Here is a 14,785-nt window from a genome sequence, read left to right as displayed (position 1 = left end):
ACTCCACCTATCTCGCTCCTGGTATCGGATTGAAAGCTTGCTTCGTCATTTCTGTCGCAGTGAGTTTCCGTGTTTTTGCCGCGTTCAAAGCAACTGGGAACTCGGAAAAATACAAAGTCAAATCATGACGTCAGCGATCTTCAGCTCGGAAGGTCGGAGCTCTCCAATTCCCACGTTGGATTTCCGAGTTGGATGACCGTTCAAATAGATTTTTCCCAGTCGGAGCTCGTTTTTTTTTTTTTTAGTTCACAGTTGTTTTGAACTCATTGAAGTCGGAAGTCAGAGATTTCCGAGTTCCCAGTTGTGTTGAACGCGGCATTAGCTACAACAACATCTCACATATGCAATGGTTGGTGTGCAGTGATGGCTTTTATAAAGAGGAAAGAACGATCGAAAGAAAGGTTCGTAGTTGGAAAACATTATAGGCTTCCTATGGGGTTGTGTTGGAAGAGATTTGTGCAATCTAATGTTGTCTTGGAAATTGCCAGGGCGCGTGCTGACAAGCCTGACCGAGCACAGAGGTCTGACTTCGGGCAAGGAAATGCAATTGAGATCCTGGGATTTCCGTGTTTGTAGGCCAGTCTATTTTATGACTTGACCGTAGATGCTGTTTGTTTTGACTGTCTGGTCGTGAAGAAAATTGATACATTGTTACACGTGTAGTAGAGTAGACGAGATGTTAACAATGTATACATTTCCCCAGGACATTAGAATTAAGTTTAATGTACAGTCTGTGATAATTACGCTACATTTGTTGCATTCATTGTTTACCTACTGATTCTGTAAGAATATAACTGATAAATGCTTCATGACCTTAGTACAGCTATCTTCCCCCGCCATAAACTCAAATTAGGTTGTGTACTATAGGCCTATTCCATTATATATATTTTTACTATGAAAACTAAACAATCGGATTCAAAATATGTTTAAAACTGTTATTTTGATATAATGGACTGTCAGTCCTTGCATCCATAGCCCCATCTATGAATTTGAAAGTGGTTTACATTTGTCCAGCACCATACCATCCCTTATAGCCAATGGCATTGCCCAAATGGCAAATCAATTGGAACTTAATGTTATTATGCGACACAGAAAAAAATGTAGTTGAGGTTATTCTAGGTCATTCTTTTGAGTCATGACCTCAAATATGTGGTAGTTCTGTGTGAAAATGCAGCTAAAATGTCTGAATTGAAGGAGCTCTTCACCGCCATTGTTTTTTTTCGGTGTGTCTCCCCTAGGTTTTCTCTCCTGTTGCTGGACCTGGAAGAGTATTACTTTGAACAGCACACAGTGTATCATGTGACAACCAGTTCAGCCAAAAAAAGGTAATGTCTGAAATTGACTGACTGACAGGTCCACCCAATTCTATCCCCTATCTAAGTCATGGTGGATAGCAGCACAGTAGTAGCAGCACTGATACTCTTTACTCCTTGCAGAAAGATCAGAGGGTCACTCAAAGTATGCTCCAAATCCATCATATTTGAACCTGAGGACCATGTGGAGCCCATTTTAAAGGTGTGTTTTTGTGCATTGTAGTACAGCACCACTTACCAAGGAGGATTTACTCAAATGGAGCTCAGAGCCCGTATTTACAAAATGTATCGAAAAGGAGCACTGATCTCGGATCAGTTTTGCCTTTAAAATCATAATGAATGGATAGGAGGATCTGATCCTCGACCAGATCGTTGCTTTATAAATAGTGTACATCGGTTCATTCATTCATACTGATTTTAACCTCCACCAGATTCCTCTCAGAGATTGCAAAAAGATTGAAGCGGTTGAAGAAAAGGACCAGAATCCTTTCAATGAGTAAGTCTAATTTAATTTGCAATTAAACTGGGTTTATCCACATACATAAACCAATAAGATGACAACTTCATTGATTTGAATGTTTATTTTTTATAGGAGCAAACCAGCTGGCCTCACCATTTTATGCAAACAGGTGTGTTTAGTTAAAGTGTTTACATTTTAATTAAGGAACATTTACCAACATTTTGTCATAGAATGTTGCTGACATTATTCTGTATAAATATGTTTAGTACAACTAATCTAATGCACATTTTAACTTCAGGTTTACCTTATCAAAGAGAACAATGTGGTTGCACCTTACAGAGTTGAAAGGGTGAGTACATGAAATGTCAATTAGATTTGTGATGCAGGTTGTCCATATGTCCGATTTTAGAAACATGACATGATTTATAATCAACAGCTCTAGGACAATTGATCATTTTGCACATTGTATGACTTTTCAAACCATTTCTAATAGGGAGACAGTACCTTTGTCTTCCATCTGGAAGTTTTCAGTAAAACGGAGGATGTTGTCCAAACACTACTTCAGGTATGTAACGGTACCATAGCCGGATTATTACAGCCGTGAAAGTGCTTGCCTTCCATGTTGTAATGCAGCTTTTGCTTGTTCTCATTCATTGTTTTCATCCACTTCTCCAGCTGCATAGGGCCTCTTGTCTGGACAAGCTTGGAGACCAGACTGCAATGGTAAGTCATAACTGTACAAAACTGCAACACTAGAAGTACCAAAACATTGTGAAAACAGATGGTTTTATCGTGCAACTGAGAATATTGTTTGTCTACATACCGTACATCGAACTGGATTGAACTGTTGAATAAGTAGTTTCAAACCCCATTTAGCTCCCCTGTTTACCACAGCATTGTTGTATACAGGACATGTAAGCAGTTTATGTTTTTGTGCTTCTAGATTGCTGCTAATTTACAATCCAGATTGGCAAGAACTTCATTTGACAAGAACAGGTATGTACTTAAATAATATGAGAATAAGCTCTTAGTCACAACCTTGGTGTGATACTGAAATACTTAAATAATGGGCTGAGTGTCTAATTCCTCTCCAGTTAGCTACAATATATATCACAATGTATGGTTTGTTAGATTAAAATGCATATAATACAATATTTCTGGGTTCTCAGCTTTCAGAATGTTTCAGAAATACCACACATGGAATGCGAGGCGGAGATGGTCACTCCATTGGTTACAAACCCTGGTCACGTGTGTATAACTGACCAATGCCTCTACTTCCAACCACTCAATGGCTATCCTGTGAGTTATCCATACGTACACATGTTATGCCAGTTTGCCATTATTAATTGTGATTTCTCTAAGATGGAAAATGCCTTCCTTGTTGGGATTTTGTGAAGATACAATCTGGTTTCTGTCTCCTCTTCCACAATGTTCGTTTCAGGAACAGGTAGTCCGGATCGAGCTCCATCGAGTGAAACAAATCTATAAGCGAAGGCATGGACTCAGGCCATTGGTGAGTGCGATGCTCAGGAGGTTTTTCAACCGAGCAACGTAGAAACCGATTAATTTCTCATTCTGGTTATTATCTAGTGACCTGAAGAGTAGTGGTTGTATTCGTTTCAAGTCATTAATCTGAAATATTTGCATCATGTTGGTCTAACTAGTCAAACTATTCCACTTTTTCATACCCCGACCAAGTTTAGTTCCATAAAGGATGCTCTTTCCCCAACTATAATGTGTTTTTCTCTCCCTCCCAAACTAACTGACTCACTCTGTCTTGATCAGGGGCTGGAGGTGTTCTGTACTGAAAACGACTTCTGCTCTGACATCTATCTGAAGTTTTACAAGACCAGTGACAGAAATGACCTCTACTACTATATCGCCACGTTTCTGGGTCAGTAACACACAGCAAGTTACATAGCAAACATACAAACACATTTTGCAGGAAGACCTCACGTCAGCTCTTTCTCTCTGAGTTGATCCTGGTGAGACCATAAATACCTCTATTGGCCCTGGTCAAAAGCACTGCGCTATAGGGAATAAGGTGCTATTTGGATTGCATTCCGTAATGACATATAAACATACCAGATTCCTGATTGGTCTCTCTCCCTCTCGCAGAGAACCACATGGTGGAACACACAGCGGAGAGTTACATGCTGCAGTGGCAGCGGGGTCACCTCAGTAACTACCAGTACCTTCTGCACCTCAACAACCTGGCTGACCGCAGCGGCAACGATCTGTCTCAGTACCCCGTTTTCCCCTGGATCATCGCTGACTACAACAGCACAGAGCTTGGTGAGTGGGGCGCAAGGTCTAGTTTTGGGTAACACCTTTTGACAGACAGAAATTTGACGGACTGGAGTACATTTGGGATCATGTAGCGCTGTAGCTTCGGGCTGAAATATTTTGAGCCATTGTTGTATATTAGCATATTTGGATGTTGTCCATCTTTCCTATTCATTTGGAATTGCTCTATACCTGTGTAGTAACACTGTAATTACTGTAGTAACACCAACATGTGGTTCCATAGTTAGTAGGTCATTGTTTTGTAATGGATCCTTTTGATTCTGTCTCAGATATGATGAACCCCGCAACTTTCCGTGACCTGAGCAAGCCTGTGGGAGCGCTGAATAAAGAGAGACTAGAGAGATTGTTGGTGAGACTACCCTTTGTCCCAGGCTCAATGACCCCTTGCATTATTTCCCCCTTCGAGTCAGGACTGATGTGCCGCAGTTTAGAAAATAGGATTAAATACTTGATATTTGTAAAACCTAGGGATGTTAATCGGTTAGCTGCCGAAAATAAATTTGACCGGTCATGCTTATCGGTCTATAGGTTAATTTGCATAATTTTGTGGAATGAAATTGCCGTGGTGTGTATTTTCATTAGTCGTTATGTATCTTATTTATCACAGGCCCACAGCATACAGAGCCTAGTTTGAGGAGCGGAATGGCCTACCACCTGTCAGACAGCTCGAGAGTAGTTACTCAAAAAGTTAGTACTGGAGTGAAGCCTGCTTTTGTAAGCCCAGTCATTGCGCAACAAATTACAATTCTAAATGCAATCGCGTGCTAAACTGTTTTGATGGCAACGATTTAAAAATATCTAATTAAAGCGTGCATCCCATTCGCTATTTGATTGCATAGGCTGTAGTCAACGGTAGGCAAGCGATCAGCACTTCACCTACAACTTTACAATGCAAGGAAGATTTTTTGGGGGAAACCTGAATGTTTTACTCTACTTCAAATAATGAGGCATGTCTAACCTTGCTTCAAAGTAGCCTAGCCAAAATCCATCCATAGAAACATGGAGGTAATTATTTTATAAAGACTTCCTCGTGCCATTAACCAGCATTTCTTTCCTGTTCTATTGTTTTTTTATATCAACTTTCTTTCGTTGTCCAAAAGCCAAAGGCACAATCCTAGTCATATTAGCAACCCCCATCCTAGTTGTTCCTTGTAGATTCACCCTCATTCTATATTTTTAATATATATTTTTCTCGCTCACATATGGATCCGCTGACATTAGGTATGCAGTTTAGAACAGTTTTTCCCCCCCAAATAGCATTTTGGCAAATGTTTGAAAATGACGTTTAGTTAGCTGCATTATTACAGCAGTTGCTGCTATATCCTTTTGACTGTAAAACATAAAGCTTGCTATTGTTGCATGTTTTCATTAAGCTCTTAATGAAAAATGTCAGTTCCTTGCATGCATGCGAAGTATTTTCTGTTGGTCACATAATTTTACTGGTTGGGAAAAAATGTGACCGTTTGTTAATAAAGGTTGGCCAGTCGGCAGCAAAATGTACTGAAATTTGCACCCCGAGTAAAACCACAATAAAATGTTCTAACTAGGGTGCATCTCTCGCTTCCTTACAGTCCCGGTACAGAGACATGCCTGATCCTTGTTTCATGTACGGCAGTCATTACTCCTCTCCAGGCTATGTGCTTTTCTACTTAGTCAGAGTAGGTATGTCAACGCCTTCTTATATTGTTTGACATATAGTACCACATTTTGACTACATACATTGCCACTCTGTGTGTGGTTATTTCAAAAGGAAGCTTTTATGTTATTTAATGTACTCTCTGAGAAGGTTTACATGACATACTATTTATTTTTTTCTGACCATCTTCTCCCTTGCAGCCCCAGAACACATGCTGTGTCTTCAAAATGGCCGCTATGACAATGCAGACCGCATGTTCAATAGGTTAGTAGCTTGCTTCTAGTTCTGCCCGAGAAAGTTAATGTCACCAGTTTTGGTTATTCATTTAAAGAAGGAAAAATCACCTATTACATAACTATTACACAAAAATATAAAAGCAATGTAATGGCCCATTTTCTGTAAGGTATCTGTGACCAAAAGATGCATATCTGTGTACCCAGTCATGTGAAATCCATATTGTAGGACCTAATTAATTAATTTCAGTTGACTGATTTCCATATATGAGCTGTAACTCAGTAAAATCTTTGAAATTATTGCACGTGTGCTTATTTCTGTTCAGAGTACTATGTAGTTACAGTGTAACAACCATTGCAGACAATAACCTAACCAGGAGAAATTAGGAGACAGGAGGAAATTATGTGTAACCCTTTTAGTAACATTGTACTACAATGTAACAATCTTTAACAACCAACTCTGTAATTACAATGTTGTTACAAGGATATACTGTACGTCTATTTACAATGTACTTACCCAGGACCCCTTAGAGTCAATGTCAGCTCCCCCGCAAACATCAAATTAGCATAATAAAAAAATCCCCATAGAATTCTGTCAGTTTAAGATGTTTTTTTTTGCTTTGGATGCATCTCCGTCCATCACATCCACCGATGTCGCACTTCCGCATCTGTGGTGAAAGGTGACAGAGCTAGAGCGGTGTTTGTCAGACCATGAGACATCCCTAAAATCGATCTTCTCACAAAATTGAAGGTTTGTCCTACTCTTGAAAGATGAGACTTGCTCTACGAAAACGTCTTGGGACTCGTCTGAAGTCGGTAAAGCCGATCTGCCTGTAGCATCCAAAGAGTTTGGGCTACACACTAATATGACCCATCTATGGAAAGGTGAGACTGTTTTGCTCTAGGACGCCACAGGCATCACGAGACTCGTCTGAAGGTCCCCTGGTACCAGTTAAAAAAATGAATGGAAGTATACAGTGCATTCGGAAAGTATTCAGACCCCTTCCCTTTTTCCACATTTTGTTACGTTGCAGCCTTATTCTAAAATTGATTAAAAAATGTTTTCCCTCATCAATCTACACACAATACCCCATAATGACAAAGTGAAAAACGTTTTTTTGAATTTTAGAAACAACAGAAATACCTTATTTACATAATTATTCAGACCCTTTGCTATGAGACTCGAGATTGAGCTCAGGTGCTTCTTGTTTCCATTGATCATCCTTTCCGATGTTTCTTTAACTTTATTGGAGCCACCTGTGGTAAATTCAATTGATTGGACATGATTTGGAAAGGCACATGAACGGGGAAGCGTGGTGGTAGCATGGTGGTGGTAGCATCATGTATGGAGATGTTTTTCAGCGGTAGGGACTGGGAGACTAGTCTGAGGGAAAGATGAACGGAGCAAAGTACAGAGAGATCCTTGAATAAAAACCTGCTCCAGAGCGCTCAGGACCTCAGACTGGGGCGAAGGTTCACCCTCCAACAGGACAACGACCCTAAGCACACAGCCAAGACAATGCAGGAGTGGCTTCGGGACAAGTCTCTGAATGTCTTTGAGTGGCCCAGCCAGAGCCTGAACTTAAACCTGATCTAACATCACTGGAGACACCTGAAAATAGGTGTGCAGCAATGCTCTCCATCCAACCTGACAGAGGTTGAGAGGATCTGCAGAGAAGAATGGGAGAAACTGTCCAAATACAGGTGTGCCAAGCTTGTAGCGTCATACCCAAGAAGACTCAAGGCTGTAATCTCTGCCAAAGGTGCTTCCACAAAGTTCTGAGTAAAGGGTCTGTGATTTTTCAGTATTTTTTATTGTGTAGATAGTTTTTTCCTCAATTTAATCGATTTTATTTTAGATATATTTCCCATCGCTGCAACTCCCATACGGACTCGGGAGAGGCGAAGGTCGAGAGCCATTTATTCTCCCCCGAAACACGACCCTGCAAAGCCACACTGCTTGCTTGACCCGGAAGCCAGCCTCACCAATGTGTCGGAGGAAACACTGTACAACCGTGTCAGCGTGCATTGCGCCGCCTCATGGGTCTCCCGGTCGCGGACGGCTGCGACACAGTGACGCCTCAGCCGCTGCGCCACTCGGGAGGCCTAATTTCATCAATTTTAGAAAAAGGCTGTAACGTAACAAAATGCGGAAAAAGTCCAGGTGTCTGAATACTTTCCGAATGTAATGTGTATGGAGACTGTTTAGTGCCAAAAATAAGGTGTAAATTACATGTAAAAACAGAACTAATGTTTCCTGATCTTATATCGCTCAGAAAATGGATTTCCATGGCCATGCAGTCTCCCACAAGCCTAAGATCACCATGCACAACGCAAAGCATCTGCTGGAGTTGTGTAAAGCTCGCCGGCATTGGACTCTGGAGCAGTGGTAATGTGTTTTCTGGAGTCATGAATCACGCTTCACCATCTGGCAAACTGACGGATAAATCTGTGTTTGGCGGATGCCAGGAGAACGCTACCTGCCCCAATGCATAGTGCCAACTGTGAAGTTTGGTGGAGAAGGAATAATGGTCTGGGGCTGTTTTTCATGGTTCCGGTGAAGGGAAATCTTAACGCTACAGCATAGAATGGCATTCTAGTCGATTCTGTGGTTCCAATTTTGTGGCAACAGTTTGGGCAAGGCCCTTTCCTGTTTCAGCATGACAAAAAAGTGCAACGCGAGATCCATACAGAAATGGTTTTTTCGAGATCGGTGTGAAAGAACTTGACTGGCCTGCACAGAGCCCTGACCTCAACTCCATCGAACACCTTTGGGATGAATTGGAACGCTGACTGTGAGCCAGGTCTAATCGCCCAACATCAGTGCCGACCTCACTAATGCTCCCCGCAGCAATGTTCCAACATCTAGTGGAAAGCCTTCCCAAAAGAGTGGAGGCTGTTATCGCAGTAAAGGGGGGACCAACTCCATATAAATGCCCATGATTTTGGAATGAGCTGTTCGATGAGCAGCTGTCCACATACTTTTAGTCATGTGGTGTAGCAGTAAGGCCAAATCAATTTTTAAATCAAATATTTTTTGTATATATTTTTGGAATACTTCAAGGGGTCTTACTTTTTTTTTTAAATCAAATCGCAAAGGGATGCTTGGTATGACCTTCTTAAAACAATTCCATATAGCTTAGTAGTACTTCCCTCCCCTCCCCCGGGTTAGATAGGGCTTAGACTCTTATGGATTTGACAAAGATTCATATTCCAGACTCAAAGCAATAACTATTAGTAAAATGTACTAATTAGTTAGTAAAACGTACTAACACAGGTTGGTAAAGGTCCTAGACTATTTATCAACCTTTGTATTACATGTGGATTCGTTGGTAGTGGTACATGTAACAAGATGAGATTTTGGTTTGAGTTAGCAACATGGTATTTAAGAGCTGACTTTCAAATGTGTAATTACAAAAGGTTAGTTACACAGTAGAACAAGAAAATGTGCAATAGCATCAGTAATTACACATGTGAAATAACCTTCAGCAAGTAGATGTGTAATTACACATTTCTTGTTCCAATTGTGCAACTACTATGTTACTACAGTTGTTGCTGTGTAGTTACATAGTAATAGAGGCAATTTAAAGATGCACTATGCAGAAATTGCTGCGCCATTTCCTGGTTGCTAAAATTCTAATAGTTTGCATCATTTCAGTTTATGTGACAAAACAAGCAAGTATAGTGCAGAGAATCATTGTACCATCTAAACTGCTGTGAAATATCTTTTCCATAACCAAAAATGTTTTATTTTCAGAGGTTTGAAGCTGGTGTACAAATCCAAACGTAAAAGACTCAAAAAAGAAACTTAAGAATGGGAAGCATAGAACTAGTGTGTATAGAACTACCGTTTTTTAGACTTGCTTTCAATGAGAATGACAGATCTATACACACTCTTTTGAGTGAATTTGGTCGGGTCACACAAAAAGTTGCAAATTGCAGCTTTAATGTAAAGTGTTAGCCAATTAGGTTTACAATATTTGACTGAATCAACCATGCCATATTGTTGAACATGGGTTTATTAATGTGTTTGCAGCATTGGAGAAACGTGGAAAAATTGCTTAGAGGGTGCAACTGACTTCAAAGAGGTAAAAAGTACCTTGAATGGAAAATCTTTTATAATGATCAGAATTGTATAATACCAAATCTCCCTTTGCACATTATTTCTGTCACATGTGGACGTTTCCTCGTCAACCATCTGTTTCAGTTGATCCCAGACTTCTATGGGAATGACCCCAGCTTTCTGCTAAACTGCCTTAGTCTGGATCTGGGGAAGAAGCAAGGTGGAAGCTCGGTTCAAGATGTAGTTCTTCCGCCATGGGCTGCAGGTAACAACTACAACAGGGAAACCATTTTTTGGGTGTTATATTTTGAGTGATATTATTTTGGTTGTGTGTGTTGTTTATGTTCATTATTCTCCTGTATGTATGATGTAGATGCCAGTGATTTTCTTCAGAAGAGTCAGAAAGCGCTGGAGAGTCAGTACGTGTCAGAACACCTGCACGAGTGGATCGACCTGGTGTTTGGCTTCAAGCAAAAAGGAAGTGAAGCCGTGGCAGCCCACAATGGTACAAGACACCTGGATCTTATCAGAGACTGAGTATCCATTTGCCTGATGATGAAACGTTGTTTTTAATTAATACGGGTGTGATGTAATGATGTTGATTTCCCTGGTTTTATTGGCAGTGTTCCATCCGTTGACATATGAGGGTGGCATTGACTGTGATAGGTAATGAAACCATTCAGTGTTAACCATTCAGTGTTATCCACCTCTCCATATTTCAGACATATCCAGGAAACTGATTAAATGATTGATGAAATACTGTTTCCTTCTCTGTTCTCTCCCTCTGAACAGTATAGAGGACCCCAATGAGAAGATTGCTATGTTGATTCAGATCCTGGAGTTTGGGCAAACCCCGACGCAACTGTTCACCACCCCACACCCGCAGAGGATAACACCCAGATTCCAGAGCATATCGCGAACACCCAGTGTAAACACACCCCTCAACGAGCTTTCTCCAGGTAACACCCTCACCCACACACTGACAGACAGACAAGCACAGGGAACAAACTCACTCACTTGTACTCACAGGCAGACAGTCAATCAAATACTGACATTGCAAAATGTCGGTTTGTTGGATCTTTTCCCCGTCAGACTCAACATTTTTGCTTTCGCGATATAATCGCAAATGCCAGTTGTTGAAGTTTGGAGGTGTAGTGTTAATTAACCCGTTCTTTTTTTTAGCATCCACCAGTGAGGACTCCTCCTTTGAAGACCTAACCGAAGAGACTAGGAGACTGGCTTGGAACAACATAGCTAAACTCAAGTTGATGTCCACCCACAAAATCCATAAAGAGTGAGTGAGAATTTAAACTGTCATTTTTCTCTCCGCCCCTAAAATATGTTCACCCTGTTATTGGACAGGGACTTTTCAACTTGATCACCTCTGACTGAATACACTCCTTGCAAAAACACAGGGCTGTGACAGGCATCGCAGTGACTCGGACCGCGTCGTCTGTCTTCACAACATCACAAGGTCTGGAAAACCTAGCAGCTTGTAAAGTAAACTTTGGTTATGTTTTAGAATATGGTGAATTCAAATATTGCTGAGCCTTTCCATGTGAACATTAATGTCCAATTAATATGAGTATCATTTGCTATTGAAGTCTGATAAAGACTAAAAGTACTTGTCTCCTCCAGACTCGACACTGAAGATGTTCTCCAGAGAGTCTAATGGATTGCAGAGAAGCATGTCCTTCTCCAACATGGTACTGAGCAGAATGTTATCCCCTCTCGCCCCCTTTACTGTGAAACCATTTCCATTATTATGAGATGAAAGTATGAATTGGTATTCTGCATTTTATTCCTGCAGGCATTATCGTCGTGCTTGATGCTACCAGAGGATAAGGCCGTAGTCTGCTCCTCGTGGGACAATAATGTGTGAGCATTTTCAGTTCATCACTTGACCATTATCTTAACATTATTCATCACAACATGGCCTATTCCAGTCATCACAACATGGCCTATTCCAGTCATCACAACATGGCCTTTTCCAGTCATCACAACATGGCCTTTTCCAGTCATCACAACATGGCCTATTCCAGTCATCACAACATGGCCTTTTCCAGTCATCACAACATGGCCTATTCCAGTCATCACATCCATTCACACCCAGTGTTCTTCCTCCCCAGGTATTTCTACTCGATACCATTTGGCAGGCGTCAGGACACGTTGATGGGCCATGATGATGCCATCAGTAAGATGTGCTGGAAGGACAACCAGCTTTACACTGCATCCTGGGACTCTACAGTCAAGGTTAGGGACACATCATGATCTTGATGAGTAACACCATGGGTGTAAAATGATAGCCTTTTTTCAAATGATCTTTATATTGCTTAATTCATTTCTAATTCAGCTGTTTGACAATATAATAGGCCTGTATGAATGTTAACATTTCTATTGAAGGTTTGGCAATGTGACTCTGTCGATATCGCGAATAATAAGAGATGCCAATTCGAGTTGCTGGCAGAGTTTGAACACGAAGCGGGGGTAAGGGCCTGCCTATCACCTCACATGATGCTAACGTGTCTCTCAGAAATGACTTTACTGTTTGCAATCTGTTTGAGTCTTTCTGTCCAACAGCCTTACCCTAACCTATGTTTTCTCCATTTCCAGGTGAACACTATTAACCTAAACCCAGCGGGTACTTTGTTGGTGTCAGGGACTAAGGATGGAACCGCCACCATTTGGGATACCAGTAGCTCAGTACAACTCCATCAAGTCCACTGTCATTCAGGAAAGATCCACGATATGGCCTTTAGTCCTGGTACGTATGTAATACTAACTAATACATCCCTCAGTCCCAGTATGGACTATACATGGGAGCATTTACCAAATGTTTACTGGTAGTTTAATCCTTATCATTGAGGACTCCACCCACAGTTTGGGAATAACTGTACTAGAGTAATACAATGAATGATGATGTCTGCTGGTTATTGTCAATGGGGTTTATAATTACTCACTTTCACTCTACACCTTTGCTATCTCTGCATAATATACACGAAACATGACTGAGCCAACTTATCAAAGGCTTTTATTTCTTTTCACAGACAGCAGACACATCTTGAGTGTAGGAGAGGACTCGTGTCTGAAGGTAATCGACGTCCAGACAGGCATGATGATCTCATCTGTGCAAGCTGATGAGGAGCAGCGGTAAGGCCACACCCACGCTGTCCCACTTCCATTTCAGTCCATGGCAACTTCCTTTAGTCCCTGCTCAGAAAGATCTGGAAGGAACTTACCAGGTAAAGCAATATGGTGATAGCCTCATGAATCCCTTTAATTAGCTGAGTGGAGCTTCTGCCATATTTCTTACACCTATCCAACCCTGGATTTGTGAACAGAGGTGACGGGCCAGAATGGAACAGGTTACTATGCCTGTATCCTCATTCGTCTCTGGCTCATAATGTGCATCTACACAAATATAATGACCCTTGCCTGACTGTTACCATGTCCCTGGGGACAGGTGTTTCTGCTGGGACGGGAACACGGTCCTGTCGGGCGGTCAGTCCGGACACCTCCAGGTCCTGGACCTGCTAAGCAACAAAGTGACCACCAGGATCCCCGGACATTCAGGTACACCAAACATCATCACTAAAATGTCAAAACACAAATGAAACGGCATAAATGAATACCAGTACACTTCAATTAAATCTGGTATCATTCAAACGGTCCCTCGTGTATACATGTGCAGAATAAATTGCTCTTAATCTTTCATTTTTCTTCGGCCTTGACCAGGTGCAGTCACAGCGATGTGGATGAACGAGCAGTGTAGCACGGTGATCACAGGTGGCGAAGACAAGCAGATCATCTTCTGGAAACTTGACTGTTGACCACGGTGCTAGATAGTCCCTCTGTATGTGTATGTACAGAGGTGAAGTCCAAGAGGGACACTCACATTGAGACATCTTTTATACTGTCTGGCTCCAACCAAAGAGGCTATCATCGTCGGTCAAGGTAACTACTTAGGCTGGCTGGCCTGCTGGCTGGCTCACCCAGAGATGGTAACGCATTATCATTGCACATATGACTTTACAAATATACTGGTCCAGTTAGCAGGGACAACAATCATACTCCTGTATGGAGTTCTCAAACAAAATCTAATTATGAACAATATAACCATCCTCAACCATGTTAGCGTAACATATTAACCATCCTCAACCATGTTAGCGTAACATATTAACCATTCTCAATCATGTTAGAGTAACATATTGGCCATCCTCAACCATGTTAGCGTAACATATTAACCATCCTCAACCATGTTAGCGTAACATATTAACCATCCTCAATCATGTTAGCGTAACATATCGGCCATCCTCAACCATGTTAGCGTAACATATCGGCCATCCTCAACCATGTTAGCGTAACATATTGGCCATCCTCAACCATGTAGCGTAACATATCGGCCATCCTCAACCATGTTAGCGTAACAACTTGGCCATCCTCAATCATGTTAGCGTAACATATTGGCCATCCTCAACCATGGTAGCGTAACATATTGGCCATCCTCAACCATGTTAGCGTAACATATTGGCCATCCTCAATCATGTAACGTAACATATTGGCCATCCTCAATCATGTTAGCGTAACATATTGACCATCCTCAACCATGTATAGTCGTAACAACTTGCCATCCTCAACCATGTTAGCGTAACAACTTGGCCATCCTCAACCATGTTAGCGTAACAACTTGGCCATCCTCAACCATGTTAGCGTTAAACAACTGGCCATCCTCAACCATGTTAGCGTAACATATTGGCCATCCTCAACCATGTT

General features: G+C 41.4%; 1 protein-coding gene across 3 annotated transcripts; it reads left to right on the top strand.

The window, feature by feature from the left end:
• Positions 1 to 286: 286 nt before the first annotated feature.
• On the top strand, positions 287 to 14,119 carry nsmaf (neutral sphingomyelinase (N-SMase) activation associated factor). Of its 3 annotated transcripts, XM_023972341.2 has the most exons (31): positions 287 to 401; positions 1,239 to 1,325; positions 1,437 to 1,515; positions 1,745 to 1,809; positions 1,906 to 1,942; positions 2,072 to 2,122; positions 2,267 to 2,338; positions 2,449 to 2,496; positions 2,717 to 2,769; positions 2,943 to 3,072; positions 3,215 to 3,286; positions 3,559 to 3,667; positions 3,892 to 4,068; positions 4,350 to 4,429; positions 5,652 to 5,742; positions 5,917 to 5,980; positions 9,986 to 10,037; positions 10,157 to 10,277; positions 10,386 to 10,517; positions 10,636 to 10,678; positions 10,805 to 10,971; positions 11,195 to 11,306; positions 11,428 to 11,486; positions 11,651 to 11,718; positions 11,823 to 11,890; positions 12,142 to 12,265; positions 12,416 to 12,499; positions 12,626 to 12,776; positions 13,060 to 13,162; positions 13,476 to 13,585; positions 13,748 to 14,119. In XM_023972341.2, the coding sequence occupies exons 1-31, from the start codon at positions 364 to 366 to the stop codon at positions 13,840 to 13,842; spliced, it is 2,742 nt and encodes a 913-aa protein (XP_023828109.1). In that variant the 5' UTR covers positions 287 to 363; the 3' UTR covers positions 13,843 to 14,119. The 3 variants fall into 3 exon arrangements, with proteins under 3 accessions (XP_023828109.1, XP_070291804.1, XP_070291805.1); XM_070435703.1 differs by lacking the exons at positions 287 to 401; positions 1,239 to 1,325; positions 1,437 to 1,515; ... (9 more) ...; positions 3,892 to 4,068; positions 4,350 to 4,429 and having other exon boundaries at positions 5,652 to 5,738; XM_070435704.1 differs by lacking the exons at positions 287 to 401; positions 1,239 to 1,325; positions 1,437 to 1,515; ... (9 more) ...; positions 3,892 to 4,068; positions 4,350 to 4,429 and having other exon boundaries at positions 5,711 to 5,742; positions 10,810 to 10,971.
• Positions 14,120 to 14,785: the final 666 nt, after the last annotated feature.

Source organism: Salvelinus sp. IW2-2015, linkage group LG27 (assembly GCF_002910315.2).
Source record: "Salvelinus sp. IW2-2015 linkage group LG27, ASM291031v2, whole genome shotgun sequence".
In the NCBI taxonomy this organism is placed as follows: Eukaryota; Metazoa; Chordata; class Actinopteri; order Salmoniformes; family Salmonidae; genus Salvelinus; species Salvelinus sp. IW2-2015.
This window is presented reverse-complemented; position numbering and strand designations above follow the sequence as displayed.